The following is a 17,413-nucleotide window of genomic DNA, read 5'->3' as shown; positions in this document are numbered from 1 at the left end:
CAACATCACATTTGTAAAAGGCCTTTACACCCTGTACATCTCCAACATTTAGAAAATCTAAACCCAGAAATGTGACTGATCAACTATGTATCCCTATATGCAAATTACACCTTCTTTATTTTCTGGCTGCTGCTGCTTCTTTCTCTTTTTGTCTTCATATATTGGCCTCTTCTTTGGCACAGAGTCTTTTGATGGCACTTCAACACCTGCAAAACAAACCAAAAAAATGTTAAAAATAAAATCCAGATAATTAATAGACAAAGTTCAGTTTAAAGGAGTACAGGTTTTCCAAAATTGGAAGATGGAGGAAGAAAGACTAGGAAGTAGGTTCAATGTATATTTTATCTTTTATAGAAGTCTGAATTCAAAAGCTAGAAAACTTGAGTTAAGTATAGTTCCTCAGATACTCATGTCTGCTCTCAAAAAAAGTCAGATAACTGAGGAAAGTGATGGCAATGAAACAAAAAATAAACAAAACAATCAGATTCTATGACTGCAGGTTTGAAGTTATCACAAACCTGCATAAAATACATCATGATTAACAATTTAAGATCTCCTATGCAAAACATCACTTAGAACCCGTCTGCCAATGGTCCTAGTTTCAGACAATTTGGAGTAGTTCACAGGCAGAACCCTTCTTAAATGTTAAGTTTGTCCAGCAGATAATATTTCCAGCAGATAACCTTTCCTCAGTGTGGGAAGGTTTGTGGTTTTTTGATTTGTTTTGTTTGTTCAGGTTTTTGGGTTTTGGTTTGTTGCTGTTTTAAGGGTTTATTTTTTACTTTTACAATACCGATGGTTTCAGGTATCAAAATAACGCCAGGTTCAATGCACGAGCTTGATCTTTGCCTCATCAGGAAGTGAGTGCTGTAATATATGAAGGGATTAATGCTGCACATCCAAATTTTTTTTCAGACACAGAGATTTATATTGCAGATCTAACAAAAATCCATTTGTAGGGGCACATAAATAGAAAGATTTTAATAGCTACAGCAACAACCAAGGAGAAATAGCCTTCACATATGTTTAAGAGCTCCAAACATTTTACTAGCTACGAAAATTCCTACATTTATACATCCACCTACCAGTAGTGTCAGATAGTGTACTCTACGAATACCCTCAGCTCCCACAAATTACTTTTTTTTTAGTCACAAACCAATTGCCAAGAACCATTTAGGACATTTTACTTACAACACATTGGACAATTTTACTTCATTCCAATGGAGACATATTCCACAGAAAAGCAGGAAAGCTCTTACATACACCTGGCAAATCCCAGAGAAAAACATATTTTCTCCAAGGACTTACCCTATTGTTTTTTAAGCAATACAGCGCACTTGCCTAACTAAGCATGTGAATTAATTCAACAAGATCTAGGTCTTACAAGACCTTCAGCACAGCCCATGTGCTTTTCCTGGCTTTTACAGTACACCACTTTAAGTGCTTTTTCTGGAGTTCCACACGTAACATCTTTAAACTGCAAGTAGACTGTATTAATCAGCTGGATATTCAAAGTGTACAATAGAAATACAGGCACTTAAACCTACTTAAGAAATAAAGGGGAAGGGAGGGCAAAAACTGCCTTCCTTGGCAAGGCAGCAGCTTTACATGGAATCACTCAGTACTTGCCCTCCTAGCTCCAGATAGGAAAAAAAACAAACACAGAACCATAACAGATATAATGTTTGGTTGGGTTTTTTGGTTCCATTTTGTTTGAATTATTATTAAACTCTACTGCTTACCCTGAGCTTGGAGTAGTTTAAGAGTAGCCTCGGCTCTGGCTCTGGCTTCTCGCTGAGTTTTTGTTAAAAGCTTTCCCTCTTTCTTCAAACGCTCCTTCCTCTCTTTTTCCTTCTGTTTCTTCCTTTCTTTCCTCTCTTGCTCTAATCGTTCCTAGAGAAAGATAAATAAACATGCAGAAACTCTAAAGTATGCTTTACACAAAAGCTTCCCAAGTATATTCTGTTTATGAGAAACATATTAAGGATTAATTCACCAACTGCACCGGGAAGCAGACAAAGTTACTCTCTTCCTTATTTTATCCCTGGAGTGAGATATATGGTACCTCCTCTTTGCGTTTTGCTTCAAGTTCCTCCAGTCGTCTTATGCGTTCTTCCTCCTCTCTTTTTGCCCTTTCCTCCTCCTCTTTCATTTTAGCCAGGGCCTCTTGCATGGCTTTAACTGTGGCTTTACTGGGACCCTTCTTCTTCTCTTTCTCTTTTTCTTCTTTCTCACCTTTCTTTTTTTTCTTCTCTTTTTTCTTTTTGTCCCCCTCATTGTCATCAGCTACAGAAAGGAGAGGCATATTTTCAAAGACCCCAGAAATTTCAAAGATACTCTAAATACAATATATGTTTAAAATATGACAAATAACATCAGATGAGGAATATTCTCACTGGCTACTACATAAACATTTCATAATGAAAACATTAAGTCTTGGCCTGAATTCTTAAAGTATCAGAATAACAGGGAAGTGAAAAAGTACTCTTGCAATACAGAACTGTAATCATATACTGTAATGACAATTCACCATTTGGCTTGTTTGCTCACATACCTGAACAAATTGCAGGCCAGAAAACACAGCCACCTGTCAGCCAACACAGAGAGGCAGACAAGGCTACTAAATTTCCAGTATTCACAATTCAAAATAAACCGAACACACTATCCTCACTGCCTGGCATCCCTCTGGTCTTATAAAAATGGCAGTATTTAAATTAAAGAAACCATGTTACAAACCTTCTGCTCCTGCAGCAGTCTCTCCTTTCTCCCCAGGGCCAGAGATTGCTGTAACTTCAGGAGAAGCCTTCTCTTCAGTTTTTTTTAGCGATTCCTTTGGCTTTGCTGGTTCTTTACCACCTTCTAATTCTTCCTTCTCTTTCTGTTTCCTCAATTTGGCTTTTTCTTCTTCACGTTTTTTTCTTTCGCGTTCTTTTTTTTCTGCCTTCTTCTGAGCCACTGTTTTTACTTTGAATGAAGGTTCCTCTTCATCATCCCCACTCTCTGCAGCAGGAGCAGACTTTGGCTTTTGGTTTTTCTTTTGTCCTTTTCTAGACTGGGAAACCTCATCTGATTCATCACCACTCTCACCTGTAGACACTCCTCCCCTGCGCTCTTTGCTTTTCTTAATTTTAGTTTCATCTTCTTCTGACAAATCGTGTTTTTTATTTGACTTCTGAGTTTTCCCTTTGCTTTTCTTAAGCTGTGTCTCATGATCATCATCATCACTACCAGAAAGCATGTCGTGTTTAGCTTTCTGAGGTTTTTTAGATCTTTTATCTTTATCTTCCACTTCCTCACTGTCATAGTCATTTTCCAGATTGGCTTTTTTACCCTTTCCTTTTCTTGTTTTATCTTGTTTTGATATGCTTTCTTCATTATCATTTTCAACCTGGTAATTAAACAATTCAATAATCAGCCATGAAAAATTACTTGCCATCATGAGCTAAGCATTGAGACACATCAAGAAAAACCTCTCTTATGGAACACAAAGTTTGAAAGCAATAACTATTTCTGCTGAGTGTACCATACTTCAGCCCACAAGTAAGATTTATTCTGACTGCCTTTGAATAATTATCAGCACGGAGACGTGTTTTTTTCATTATTGACTTTTTACTATGAAAAGATGATTAAATTTAATTAAAGAACATAGGATTTCCACTATACTACAACTAGAAGTTCTCTGGGACAGAAGTGTCTCATATTTTAACTATTTCCTATTAAAAAGCCCACCTCCCTCTCAGTGTTCACCTTTCCTGTAGAAGGTTGTTCCCTTTCAATTTTCCCTCCTTGCGCCTCTATTGACAGTTCCTCCAGCTCCTTCAGGATATCATCTTCACTAAAATAAAAAAAGAAGTTAGGGTACTTCAGCAACTGTGTTTTTGTACAATGGAGTAAGATCAGGCAGGTGTAAAAAAACCATAACTCACTCAAAATCTTGTTTCTTCTTCTCTTTTTTCTTTTTGCCCTTGGATTTTTGAGGCTCTTGATCCTTTGCAGCTCCTGCACCTTCTATCTCAGCAGCAAGGGCATCAATATCAATATCATCTTTTGCACTAAAATTAAAAAAGAAAGCAGAGTTATCAGCACTAAAATTAAAAAGGAAAGCAGGGTTATCACTAGTTCAAACATTAAGTTTACAAAAGTAGAAGCCATTGGACTAAAAAAACAAAGTTTCAAAATGCAAAACTAATCACAAAATATATGTAACGCAGGTAAATCCTCCACGTTTAACACATGATTATGCACTGTTACCTCATTCCACTCAGTAGGAAGAGAAGAAAAAAACCTCCATATGTGTGGTCTGCTTGAAGGGAGGTGGAACAATAAAACACATTCAGTTCTTGCAACCCCAACTTTAAAAATTGAGCTGTGCAATTTGATGCAACTTCTCGGAAGAACATAACTAGATGTTTGACTTTGGTCATCTAAAAGATAAGTTGTTTGGCCCTTCAATTCACAGGTGTCACTGTTAGAAAAGCAGCCACTACAATCAAAGTGTAAAAATGAAGCACAAATTCACAACCAGGGGATCCTACAAAGAGATATTTATCTGTTCCTTCAAACATCCTTTAGTAAAGAAAGAAACTACTATATTTTTATTTAGAAAATAAGTGGAAGTTCTTTGCAGCTTCCAAATCACAATAACAGTTGTCTGTGCTTTGCCATCAGACAAAAAATTTTATTGTCTTTAAAGAAAAGTCACACAGATTAAGAGAGTTCAGCCCCAAGCCACACTTTCAAGCATATCACAAAAAATACCTATGTAGTTGGCAAGCAATCATTTGTACCATTTGCCTTAGTATTACCTCTGAGGCCTAAAGAAAGCCAGAAGATTTTGTTCAGACATTTTTACACACACAGACATTTTTACCTAATCACACTCACAATACACTTGTAAGAAAGGAGTCTTACTTATTCCATGCTTCGCACTTGAGCTTCAGTATTCAGATCAAAACTGGTCTGACACTACTTTTACCACAACTTGCAGTTTCAAAACCCATTTACTCAACAAGCTGTTAATATTTCATTTAAGTGCCTCTTAGATAACTGGACAGAAAACCGCTGTTTTAAAATTTAACTGTCTCATTTATTAGCACCCACTCGGGATAAATCAGCCAAAGGCTGACTCACCAAATACCCAAAACTATATCCAGAAAATAAGGGAAAAAGTTTTTTTCAGATTCAGGACTTTCAAGATATCAGCAAATTCTAAACTACCAGTGCTTCAGTTGTGCAAATATAAAAACCCAGAAGTTGAATCTTAATAAAGAAAAACAAGTATTTATTTATTCAGCTACAGATTCTAAAATTCAGTTAGTCTAAGTTGCAGGTCTCTTTGCAAAAAGGAAAGGGCTGGATTCTCTCTCAAGTGAAAGTCGACATTAACAAACATTTTATCCGACATATTGGGAATATGCAAGTCACCAAAAACTGTCTACATGTGGCAACAGCACAAGTAAGCAACAAAGTATGTCATTTCTTTAAAGGCCAAGATTGATTATTTGTATTTTTAAGATCTTGTGTTTTCTTCTGGGTAGACTGAACAAACCAAATAAAAAGCAGCACAATGAAGTACCTCACAGTTCAGCACCTGTATTGCCAGAAACTTTTAGTCAAAAAAAAAACACCTAGTAACACTTCCTCATGTGTTGACTTGACTTCTAATACATTTGTCAAAAGAAATGTATCTCTGAAATAGTTAATGCAAGATCTCTAAAGTAATCCTCACCTCCCTCAACAGAAAATACATATTTTGGCCATTCTTACTCTAAGATGATTTGATGTTTCAGCAATTAAAGTTTAATTAATTAAAGCAGTTTAATTGGCTGCATATCAGGGGTAACAGCTGAACTAAAAATGCCACTCACTTCTATACCTAGAATTAAAGCCCTAATGTCAGGCTAACTACATTATATCCAGGTCTACACGCAGGCCCTTGAACTTGTTTTTGCATTAATTGCTAAATATCAATTTTATTAAGCACACTTGTTTACCTTCTTTTCCTCTAGGAGCTAATGGAGGAGACTGAGTCATAGCCAACCTTGAAGTAGTTTGAAAACACATGTTCTACTACTACTACTTCTTCCAAGGCAGTACTGCTCCCCTTACTACAGGATCTTCACCATGTGATTGTTCAGACACCAAAGCACCAGGCCTTTAAACAGCTCATATTTTACATAGCTATCACCAAGGCTGACTTTTCACAATGCAGTTTAGCAGAAAGTTATGTCCAAACATAAAACACATGTGTTTTTTACTACAAGCAAAGATGTCAGTGGTATCTCATGTTTTCCAGGGTACAGGCTTTAAGAGGGTAAGATTTTATTTGCTGTTAAATCAACTCACTTCAATCAAACTTTGAAAACTTCTTTAGGGAAAAAAAAATCTCAAACCCTGAAAAGGCTATTTGACAGACATTAAGTTTTAACATCCACCAACAAGAACACTTTAGGAATTATAACAACAACAACAAGAATAATAATAATGATCACCCAGCTGTCGCAATAGCAGCATCAATACAAAAGCCTTTTCAGACTTGCCTTTCACTGTTTAGTTTCTGAAAAAATGGTCAGTGGTTTCTGACAAAAAAAAAAAAAAAAAAACACTCAAACCAAGCAACCAAAAATCCTCTCTACTTTTCACTACACACTTCCATTTACTAAGAAATGACAGAGCAAGCTTCAAGTATTTGAGCCTCAGTGAAGTAAGAAGTAAAATTAACACTGCATGCAATTATATATACAGCTACAACTCACAAGAGCTAACAAGCAAGAATAGCATTGGAAAGCCAAGGAATTCAAAGATTGTTTTCTATTACTGTGAGTTTATCCCCATATTCATCTTGAATTTCCTTAGCTTTTAAAACTCCAATAATATTCCACTAGGAATTTATAAGAAAGCAGAAAAGAAAACTAAGAAGTTGCTCCCCCCACTCCTAGGAGATTCTTACTCCTTTTTATAAGGAACCCACTAAACTTACAACACATAACATGTTTCACATTTCCTATGGGTATTGTTAGATACACCATGGAACTTCTTGTAAAGGTTTTTAACCATTCCTCCAACACACATTTCAGAAGCTCAAACATTCCTTTAGGATCCTCCTTCTCCAAGATCTCCAAAAGGTCTTCATTCAGCCTTTACTAGGGTCCAACCCTAAGAGGGCTGAATATAGGAACCTGAAAGGACTGGAATGCTCATGTAGTTTTCAATTTTGACCTCGAACTGCTTTTGCATGATGACTTTACAAACAGATTTCACAGTCTCACTACTTTAAACCATTCAAGCTCATAATGCTTTGGCACTAAAAAAACCCTTACATTTCCCCAACACAAGAAGCTCAAGGAGATCTGGAAAACAAAGTGCTGCTGCACCACAGAGATGGAGTTACTTCCCTGATACTCCTTTGTCTTTGTTTCACAGGTGAAGCCTAAGCCACCTCTGTTATTAACGTACTTTGATTCCAGCCTCTATTTTTGCTGCCAGATATAACAAGAGCATTGATACAGCTAAAGCAGTATTTCAACGCATTAAATTACAGCAGGAATTAGGTGTGTGTACTTCACTCAGACCTAAACAAGCAGTATTCAAAAAAATGGCTGCAGACATTTTTCCACAGAGGTCTGTGCCTAAGATAGGGCAAAACTCTGCAGTGGGAAAAGACAAGTCATGTTAATTAAAGCAGAGTGCAGTAATCAATAACATGTACACAGAGATCACTATATTTCATGCATCAAACAAAATATTTTTTCTTTAGCATTACATCACTAATCAAAAAGAAAAAGTGCTCAACATTTTCCCTATAGAATTTCACTGCCTTTTGCCATTTAAACAAGATTACAGTAATGTAAATCTTTAAAATAGCACACAGAAGCATTTACATACTTTATACTGAAAAAATATTTACCTTAATGCCCTAGGAGTTACATTAAGAACTCTACTGTTTCCCCAAAGGGTTTCAGTACAAGCTGTCTGCACAGACTAATGAACAGTTGTATTACATGGGAGAAGCCACTTAAGGGATAGATTCCTGAATATTCACTGGGTCACAAGTTAAATGCTGTGCTAACACAGCATTCTGTACCAAGCCAGGATCAAATATTCCCAGACCATCCCAAGTAAGTGTTTGGAGATTTTTAAGATGGACACAGGCAACAGAAGAAGTTCAGTAACCTCTCACACAAAGAATCAAATCAGGCCAGTTGCAGAAATTGATACCCAAAACACAACCCAAGTTGCTCATGTTACATGTTAAACAAACATGTTCAACAACAAATAAAGGTACAATTCCAAATCCTGTCTATAAGAGAAAGCATTACATTTCTTTTAGTGTGAAGATTAAAACAGCTAGGAAATAAAAGAGCTGTCACCTACCACTGCTCAGTCAGATGTACAAAGACATCCAGTAGCTCTGCTATTTATAAGATCCCACACAGTTGCAAGCTATTGAGTCAGAAAAGGGAAAAAAATTCTTGGGACTGATAGAGGCACAGTCTGTAGAAAACAAACAAACAAAAAAAAAACCTCGGCTGTATTTCTCTTGCTGTTATAGCAAGGAAACGCTATTAAAGACTAGAAACAAGCTTTAGAAACAAACCAACCAACCCCTCAGCAAAAACATCTGCCAGAAAATACTAAAAACACCCTAAGGTGTTGGGTTTATTTTATTTGAGGGGGTGTTTGGTTTTTGTTAAACATGAGTAACAAGCACAGTTTTGCATGAAGTTCTTTTTCTGATGCAATAGCCTGCAACAACCAGAACCTAGAAATTCCCTGGGGAAGCCATCTGGATACCAGAGATGACCTTAACACAAACTCTGATTTACAGATACTATTAACGTTAATCCTAGTTTTCACATTCTAGGGTTTACTCTAGTCTTTTACAGGAATGCTTTCCCATTTTGCTTAAAAAAAAACTCTCACACACTGAAGTTCACAGTTTCTAATACTTGTTCACAATTGGCAAGATTTATTTTTAAGTTCTGAAGTTCCACCATTTCTTTCAGTCAACAATATTACAGGTGTTTATCAGTGCATCACTCATTAGAACAGAAGCTGTCATGCTCCAAGTCAAGATTTAAACCTACAATTCTCAAATAACAAAAAAATATCAATGCTCCTTAATAAAGTACATCAGAACAGTTACAAGTACATTTCAGCTATTTATCACTTCTCTCTTCCATGGAAGGTTAACAACTTACTTCAAGTACTAATGTAGTTAATACATTCATCATTAAGGGATTTTCATAGTGTGAACCTGCCATACTAAGGACAGATACTGTCCCAGTATAATCTCTGCAACAGACAAATGTAGGCACGGAAATTTGAAAGACTTCTTCAGCATTGCCCAGGAAAATAGAGCCAAATGCAGAAAGACAGTATTACAGCTATTGAAATAAGAATTAATAAGCTTTTATAATTTTTATTTGCTCAGTGAACTTCTGCAGTTAAAATGTGTAATTGCCTTTCGTTGCCAAACAAGCTCCTCCAGCTTTCCCTGCTGGTTCTAGTGAAGGAAAGCCTGACCACAGACACTCTAACAAAAGACAAGCTCATCACATTAGTAAGACCACCAGCAAACATGCATGTTTTCCTCCTATGCTTTCATAAAACCACACACAATTAGAATTTCCAGTGCACTTATTACAGTACCTATAATACATATCCCCAGACAGAGGAAAAACTTCATTATAAACAGGCACCATGCAGCTACAGAGATGGTATCCTGATTAGGCAGCAGAGAGATCAAGGGTAAAGGAAAACTACTAAACCATTCACAAACGGAAAGAGTGGAGCAACAGATTTATACAATGGAGCTGCGTTGCCCTCATTCATATCAATTTGACTCTATTGAAATTAGGTAAATGAACCTGCAGAATATAAATGGAAGAATTCAGCTTAAAATGAGACAAGCCCTAAATTACTGTAAATCAAACTTCCAGCTTTGCAAACAAAGGATAACGCTGTCCCGCTGAAACCAAAACTAAAGTGTACACACAGGCTAAAAAATTACAAGCACTTTTTGATCCATTGCACTGAGCAACACAAATACAATTACTGCTATGCTTCCCTTCATCTTACAGTGAACATGCTAACTCAAATCATGCTAAAATCTTTTATTTAGGATTGGTTTTCAGCTGTCTCTGTTAAGGTGAAGTTGAAACATAAGAAAATACTGTACAATTAAAAAAAAACTGAAACAAAGAAACTAAACTTTCATGTGCACAGGGCACAAGAGTCAGCAAGTTGACACAGCAAGAAAGTTGCATCACTGCTGTGAACTCACTGCCCACATTCCTGCATAATCAGAAGACTCATTTTTGCTGAGGCAACCTTGGAGATATTTCATCAGATACATTACACCAGCTCTTCTAACCACCTTCAAAAGAACGTCACTGTCATTAAGTAATTTTATTTGCTTAAGAAAAAATGTCCTTGACCTTCAAAAAGACTGAAGAAAACCTGAACCACCTCTTTCCATGTGTTTGGTTTTGCAGTAATTTTAGACCAAGTAAAACTAATACCTCTAGACAGATCTTTATCATTGTTTCCCTAGAACACCTTATCCATCCTCCATGTATGTGACCTGTAAGCCCCATAATAAGATGCATTTCTAAATACAAGATTATCCAAAACCAGCAAGTTACTAATGCTGAATGACATACTTGTTGTTTTCACCTGTAATATTAAGATTGTTTGAAAGACAGAATGCTAATTGAAGTTCTTCTAGAGCAACTGGTTTAAACAGTACCAAAACATAAGCTACTTTGGAAGTAATAATTTAATTGTTCAAAACCCTGCATCGCCAACTTGTTCTTTTAAGTGGGTTATGAAATGAAAACTGCAGGCTTCTGCTAGCTCAGCAAGGCTATTCAAAACATGAAAACAAAGCCCTGGCCTTTTTCTCATTTTGGCCTATCAAAGTACATCAAGACCCCGAGCTTCTTTTTTTTTTTGTTTTGCTCCACTGAAAACATTTAACTTACATATGACTGAGACAGTCTGAAATTCAGGAAAGAATGAACTGTGCTCCTTTCTCAGCCCAGAAAATGAAGGAGTGTCCACGTGAGTACCAGCTATGTAACCCACAACTGCTGCTTAAAGAATAAAAATAAAATCTCAGCCCCAGAAATAGGGCACCCTCCTCTTGCCTTTTCCTCAAACCAAGATGTAGGGGAGTGAAAAATTGACATCCTTGCCCATTCCCAGCCACATTCTCCCCTCTTACCAGCTCAGGCAAACCTGTGGCCACAAGTCCATGAAGAAAACCCTTTTTGGGCAGCAGATGAAAACACACATCTGATTTGTACTGTGGGCCCATAAGCACAGAACACACTGCAATGGAAGCAGGTACAGCTGGCAGCTGGGGACAGCAAGAGCAACACCACAGGGTTTGAAATGTCCAGCAGCTCAGCTGAACTGGGTTTTACTTGGAACTACACCTTTGTGATTTTTCATAGATGAAGGAAGCTGGTGAAGCTACCTAATTACATGAGAGAGCAAGGAAGTAAAATCTGACTAAAAGAGTAATTGCTTTTCATTCAAGCTCCCAAGACAATTATTCCATTATTAATATTAAAGAGTCATGCCTTCTCTTTCGAGTTTGGCTGGGGAAAAAGAGTGGTATAACTATCAGCTAAGAAAAACCTTCTGAAGAAAAAGATAGAGAACTACACTTCTAATCCAAACAGATTCTAGAAAGATAGGAAATCTCCTTTATATAACCCCAATTAAAAAAAAAAAAAAAATCAAACCTAACGAGCAATCAACAAAAAAGGAACAAAAAAAAAGTCACCAAAGGAAAAAAAAAGCACAAACCACAACCCCACAATTTAAAATTCCCTTAAACAAAGATATAGCAAAGCTTCAAGATAAAAAGCTTCTCTTCATCATCTCAAGAGAATAAGATGACTAAAAGCATGGAATATGAAACACTAAGTAAAAAACTAGCATTCAGTCTTCCCTGAACAAGTTCTCTTGGGTTTTTTTTTTTGTTTAAGAAAAGTGCAAAGACAACAGAAAGTACCAAGTTCAGTGTTTCAGAACTTCCATATCCTACCTCACTGTATAAAATCAAAATACATCCCAAAAACACCATTTAAAGCAACTTCAGAGCTACACTTTACATTGCCTGTAATCCTGAAGAACAAACAATGCCCACCTACATGAACTGTAATTAAAACCAATACTTCATCTTACAGCATGTATTTAAAGAAACATATTTCAGACTTTCAGAAGTCTTCAGAGAACTGAAACAATCTACAATTCCCGATGGCTTGCATTGTACTATTTTAATATTTTCCTTGAACAGTAGTTACACATGAGATTTAGATGCCACCATGAAGATAATAAAAAGAATAAAGATTTCCACAAGAAAAGCAGCTTCTTTCAACCTTCCTAGTGTAGTGCAGTGTTTTTTGGTTTATGCTGCCCTTACCACAAATATTTCATGATCTTTATAGACTTTTTACAATCATGCTTTGCTTTAAAATAAAATTCAACAATTTCTTGTAAAGATGAAATGCCTGTGTTAAAACCTATAGGTTTGGGGGGAACAGAAATACAGAAATTTGTTTTCCTGTTCTATGCAAATGTGTAATGGCAAATTTATTTTGCATTATTTTACTCCATCTTTCAGTACAAAATCTTCCATCTTCCAGATGAGACTGGAAAAACAGGGATTTCAAGGGTTTATCAGTTATTGTCCTTGATGGAGCTGCAGAAGCCTTTCCTAGTGGAAATATTTTTGAGAAGCAGATAACTCACAATGACACTCCGGTGTACAGAATGTTTCCAAACTCCATTCTAGCCTTCACAGAACTTTCCTACACAACATTGGAAAGATTTTTAACACACTAATAGAAAAGGAACCAAACATACTGAGTAGTAGACAATACCAGATAAAAAGCAACACACAGTATCAGTAAGAGCACTCTAAGTCTTATTTTAGCAGCTGTGTTCACTCTCGGCTGCAGAATCACAACCAGCACCTGTAATTTCCAAACCAATAAGCATGAATGATCAGAGTGGAATGCCTAGGCAACAGGTCACATTATTAAAGGGCAGAAGAATAAACACAGCTAAATACTACCTACTGGAAGCTAAAAAAAAACCTATTAAGAGAAAAAGAAGGTGACTTAAAGCTGGGAGAAGAGGAAAAGCACATGAAAAGCTAACACCTTCAAAGGGGAAGCCATATTCTAGGCAAGCAATAACCTGTAATGTAGAATACATAGCACACTCGCTAGGAAGTCTACAGCAGCAATCTGAGGCTCAGATTCAAAGCAGAGTTCTGTAGTTTAGAACAGCTTTTCTTCACAAACATTAAAAACAAATCCTAACTAAATTCTAAAGACAGTAAGATAGAGCCTTGACAAACCTTCTACTATTACAACCATATCAAAGAACCAAAGCATAACACTCATCACAAAGGGAGCTAGACTACACATCAGAGCACCTGCTCTTCAATTAGGAAAGCTTGAAAACTCAGATCTCTCAAATTTTTATTGCAATATTTGCTCTGACATTTCATTTGAAAAATAAGTGATTACCACAAACACAAAAATTCCAATGAGGAAACAATTAAAGCAACTTCCCTATTCAGGCTTAGGAGCTATTTTTGCCCAAGCCACTCTCCACCTTTACGAAGCACCTAACACACCACAAAGTGACCAAGTATTTGACCATTCTAGATAAATATGTTCTTTGTTGGCAGATGCACAGCAGTGGGAGTCACTAACAGAGTTCCAGAAGGGCATAACAGAGGTGATGGTATAGTATAGATTTGTTGGTATAAATTTGTAGTGTTTTCATAACAGTCTTGCATTTTCATTCTTTTCCTGCTCCTAACAGCTATCATTCACTCAGGGTCTTACTATACAAACAGGATATAAATACACAGGGACAAAATTCATCCTCAGCCTCACTTCCCCGCACACATCAGTGTCCACTGGTATGACTGCTACCATACTCAGTGGAAAGAGGGGAGGAAGAAACTACAGAAGTCCAAACTATGGGGCTGAGGGGAAAAAAGCAGAGTAAAGATTACTTGCACCTTACATAATTTGTCTTAGTGTGTCAAGCAGAAAATCTCCTTCCTGTCACCACATCAATTCTCAAACAAATATTCACAGCATAAACATAACCACCTGCACCTTCCCACATGCTTCCTCTGGAGAAGACAAGTTGTGCCCATGAGCAGCTATGTGCCTTGGGAGCTGCAGCCAAAAAGGATATAAGGGATTGTACCTGTAACATAACTGTGGGGGGAAAAAAGGAAAAGGAGGGAATAAATAGTACAGCACTATATGGCACAGAACTGAAATGCAGCAAGCAAATCCACCTGGCAGCCTTTGATTACACAGGGCCATTCCTCTCTCACTTGACTGGAAATGGAGGGGAGACTGATGGGGGATTTTGGAACACCAAATGCAAGCCACAGATGAAAACATGCAGTGCATCCTCTCTCTCAGGGGAACTTGACATTCACAAAGACGTCACCTAGAACCAAGACCATGAGAAAATTAAAGTTACCTCTACAGGTAACACCGGTTCCAAAACATCACTGGCCTTCCAGGTCCATCCTCACTTCCACCCCTCAAACCCCCTGCTAAAAAACACAGCCAGTGTAACCATCCTGTCCTCTTTCCTCAAAGACCTGCCTGTTTGTATTCTTGCACACCATCCCTCCCCCTGCCATACTACTGCACAGTCCTGTGACAGTACTGTCACTGGCAGGAGCTATTACTAAGCTCGGTACCGCATTGGCAAGACCTCGGGACTAAAGCCTATCAAGGCTTACTTTGGCTGAACTCCTGACCTGCCTGCAACTGTTCCTTGATTTAGCTGTGACACCGATTTCTCTAATTAACCAGGTGCCTATTCCTCATTGGTTCTACTTTTGTTTACCTGGGCATGCTTAGTTTCATACAGAATCAGTGACAAACAGTCACTGCACAGAATGAGATAACCACAAGTCCACAATAATCACGTAGTATAGAGAAATACAGGCCTGGTATAGGAGCAGTGGCCTTGGGAAGGGAAGAGACAGGACACCGTAGGGCACAGGCATGTGCAATAAACAGAGATGGCTTCTACTCTACAGACACGGCACAGGACAGCCCACAACCTGAGAGACACTGGCTAAAAGAAATGCAACCCTGAATAAAATTGGTTTTAGGGTAACAAACCAGAAAGAAATAGTATTTAATACACAAGTGTACTGTGGAGCTAACCAATGGAGGTAGATAACCACAGCATGGAGCTTCATGGAATAATCAGAGAAGAGCAAAGCCACACTACCAAGCATATGAAAATTATCTCAAGTGGATCCTAGAGCAAGGAAGATGAAACCACAACCATGAGCAATCACACACACCTGGTGAAGGACACCTGATGCTGACAGCTCTCTGTATCAGCTCGCCACCTCCACCAGGATGAAACCACTGACATTAGGACTTGGCAACAGGGGGCACAACTACTGCAACTGCACTATTATTCTTTATTTTTTGCAACATTAAGCTCTAATGTAATAGTAACTAGACTCTCAAGATTTCAACTTTCTAACAAGAAATTCTTGACCTTTCATTTAAGGTATGCTTCCATTTTTAGACAAAAATGACATTTTGTGTGTAGCACACCAGAGAGGCTTGTGCTCAGTAAGTCACACAGAGAAATATGTGCAGAGATACACAGAAAGAATTAAGCATCCAGTAGGCACCAAGACTCTCAAAGTGTTCCCTGCACACCACCACTACCCCTGAAACAGCCCCAAAAGCAGAGTTTCAGTACCCGAAGGCTTTTCCATGCATTTGGCATCTACCACACTGCATACAAAGATGGGCACAAGGTCTTTTTTCCTTTAGAGCATAAATGTCCAACCCTTCCCTCTTCTTTCTCACGTCACACTCAAGTCACTTCCTCACCAGAGCTGCTCCCAAGATATTCCTGCGAAATACAGCCCGTGAAACACGTTGATAATGACACTAAAAAGCAACACACATGGCATGGCAAAAGGCATCAGGAAAAACAGCTAGATGAGGAAAATACCTCACTGAGAAAATACTCATTACCCAGAAAGGGCTGGTGAAACCAAAACAGCTTATACCCTAACCTCATACAGAGCAACAACCTTAAGCAAGCGTCATTACGTGCTTAAGTAAAAAGTTCTTAGCGATGAATAGTATTTTGTGACATAGCTATCATGGGGAGAACTTCCAGAGGAGAAACACTTAATGGCTCCAGGAAAAAACGTTGTAGTTTCTAGTTCATACACATTTCAAGACATCAGCTTTCATTTAATTACCTGTCACTATTAAAATCTAAAAACACTCTGTGAACTGATTGTTTCTTTGTATTATTACTTTATAGTGATAACTAAAAATACATTCTCTCCCGCTATTGTATATATACACTATGTCATTCAGCCAGCATTCCATATGGTTAATACGGCTGCCTTTATAGGAAACTCTTCCACACAAAAAAGTTCAGATGGGGCATTGTCCACGACGATATGAATATAGCGACAAAGGCGACTCTCTTATCCTCCAACCACTAAAATATCCAACATTTGCATTTATTAAGCGAGCACACGAAACATGTGTGAAACCAGTGTCACAGCACGACCTACAGCACTAACGCCCAGTCAGAGATAAAGAATAATTAAGAAATCCACATCTGAATCACTTCGACTGCGCTAAGCAGCTATTTTTCACCTGGAAATCGAGCTGCCCGCCCCTTCACGGACAAACACACGCACGGCCAGGCCGAGCCGGGCCTGGCGCGCCCCGCCTGCGATGAGGCCGCGAGCCCCGGCCGGGCCCGGCGCCTGACTCAGCGCCGTGTGGGCCGTGTCACGCCGCCGCGGGCGGCCCGACGCGGGGTCCCTGCGGCGAGACGCGGGAGCGGGAGGAGGTTTCCCTGCATCCCTCACCTCTCCTCGCTCCGGTTCTTCTGCTTCTTGCCCATGGCGGCGGCACCGGCACGCGCGACCCCTCAGCGCTCACCGCGCGCCGCCCCGCGCGCCGCCCCGCGCATATGGTACCGCCGCGCGCCGCGCACGCGCCCGCCCCGCCCCCGGCCCCGCCCCGCGCGCCTCCGCGCGCGAGCGCCTCCTGCCGGCCGGAGGGAGAACGGGCCCGGCGCCGGCGCTCTCGGGCGCTCCGGAGAGCGAGCGGCCTCGCGAAACCGGCTTTGTTCGCCTCGCTTTGGGCGTCGGGCAGCCCCGGAAAAACGTCTAAGCGACGCCCCGAACCTTGTCGCTTCCCTCCTGGTCCTCAGGCAGCCCCAGAAAATGTCTAAACGATGCCCCCCGCTTGTAGCTGCCCTCCAGCAGAATTCCCGGCAGGACTGTGGCCCGTTTGGCCAAGAAACCTGACTGATAGTCGAAATAAGCGTGTTTGACAAAGTTTACCTG

The 17,413-nt window shown here is 39.1% G+C and overlaps 1 protein-coding gene across 7 annotated transcripts in view; it reads right to left on the bottom strand.

The window, feature by feature from the left end:
• Positions 1–17,413, bottom strand: part of EIF5B (eukaryotic translation initiation factor 5B) — a 37,649-nt gene that overhangs the window by 18,875 nt on the left and 1,361 nt on the right. For 2 of the 7 annotated variants that reach the window (XM_085557389.1, XM_085557401.1), the window contains exons 1-7: positions 4,252–4,466; positions 3,927–4,052; positions 3,748–3,835; positions 2,737–3,388; positions 2,066–2,286; positions 1,743–1,893; positions 111–206 (exon numbers count right to left, since the gene is read on the bottom strand). In XM_085557389.1, coding sequence (XP_085413515.1) covers positions 111–206; positions 1,743–1,893; positions 2,066–2,286; positions 2,737–3,388; positions 3,748–3,835; positions 3,927–4,052; positions 4,252–4,424 — 1,507 coding nt within the window. In that variant the 5' untranslated portion in view covers positions 4,425–4,466. Of the gene's footprint in view, positions 1–110; positions 207–1,742; positions 1,894–2,065; positions 2,287–2,736; positions 3,389–3,747; positions 3,836–3,926; positions 4,053–4,251; positions 4,469–8,373; positions 17,055–17,413 lie in introns of those variants that run through there. The other 5 variants (XM_021546723.3, XM_085557420.1, XM_085557392.1 and 2 more) reach the window with 5 other exon arrangements.

The sequence above is a fragment of the Lonchura striata genome, chromosome 1 (genome assembly GCF_050655825.1).
Source record: "Lonchura striata isolate lonStrDom1 chromosome 1, ASM5065582v1, whole genome shotgun sequence".
In the NCBI taxonomy this organism is placed as follows: domain Eukaryota; kingdom Metazoa; phylum Chordata; class Aves; order Passeriformes; family Estrildidae; genus Lonchura; species Lonchura striata.
This window is presented reverse-complemented; position numbering and strand designations above follow the sequence as displayed.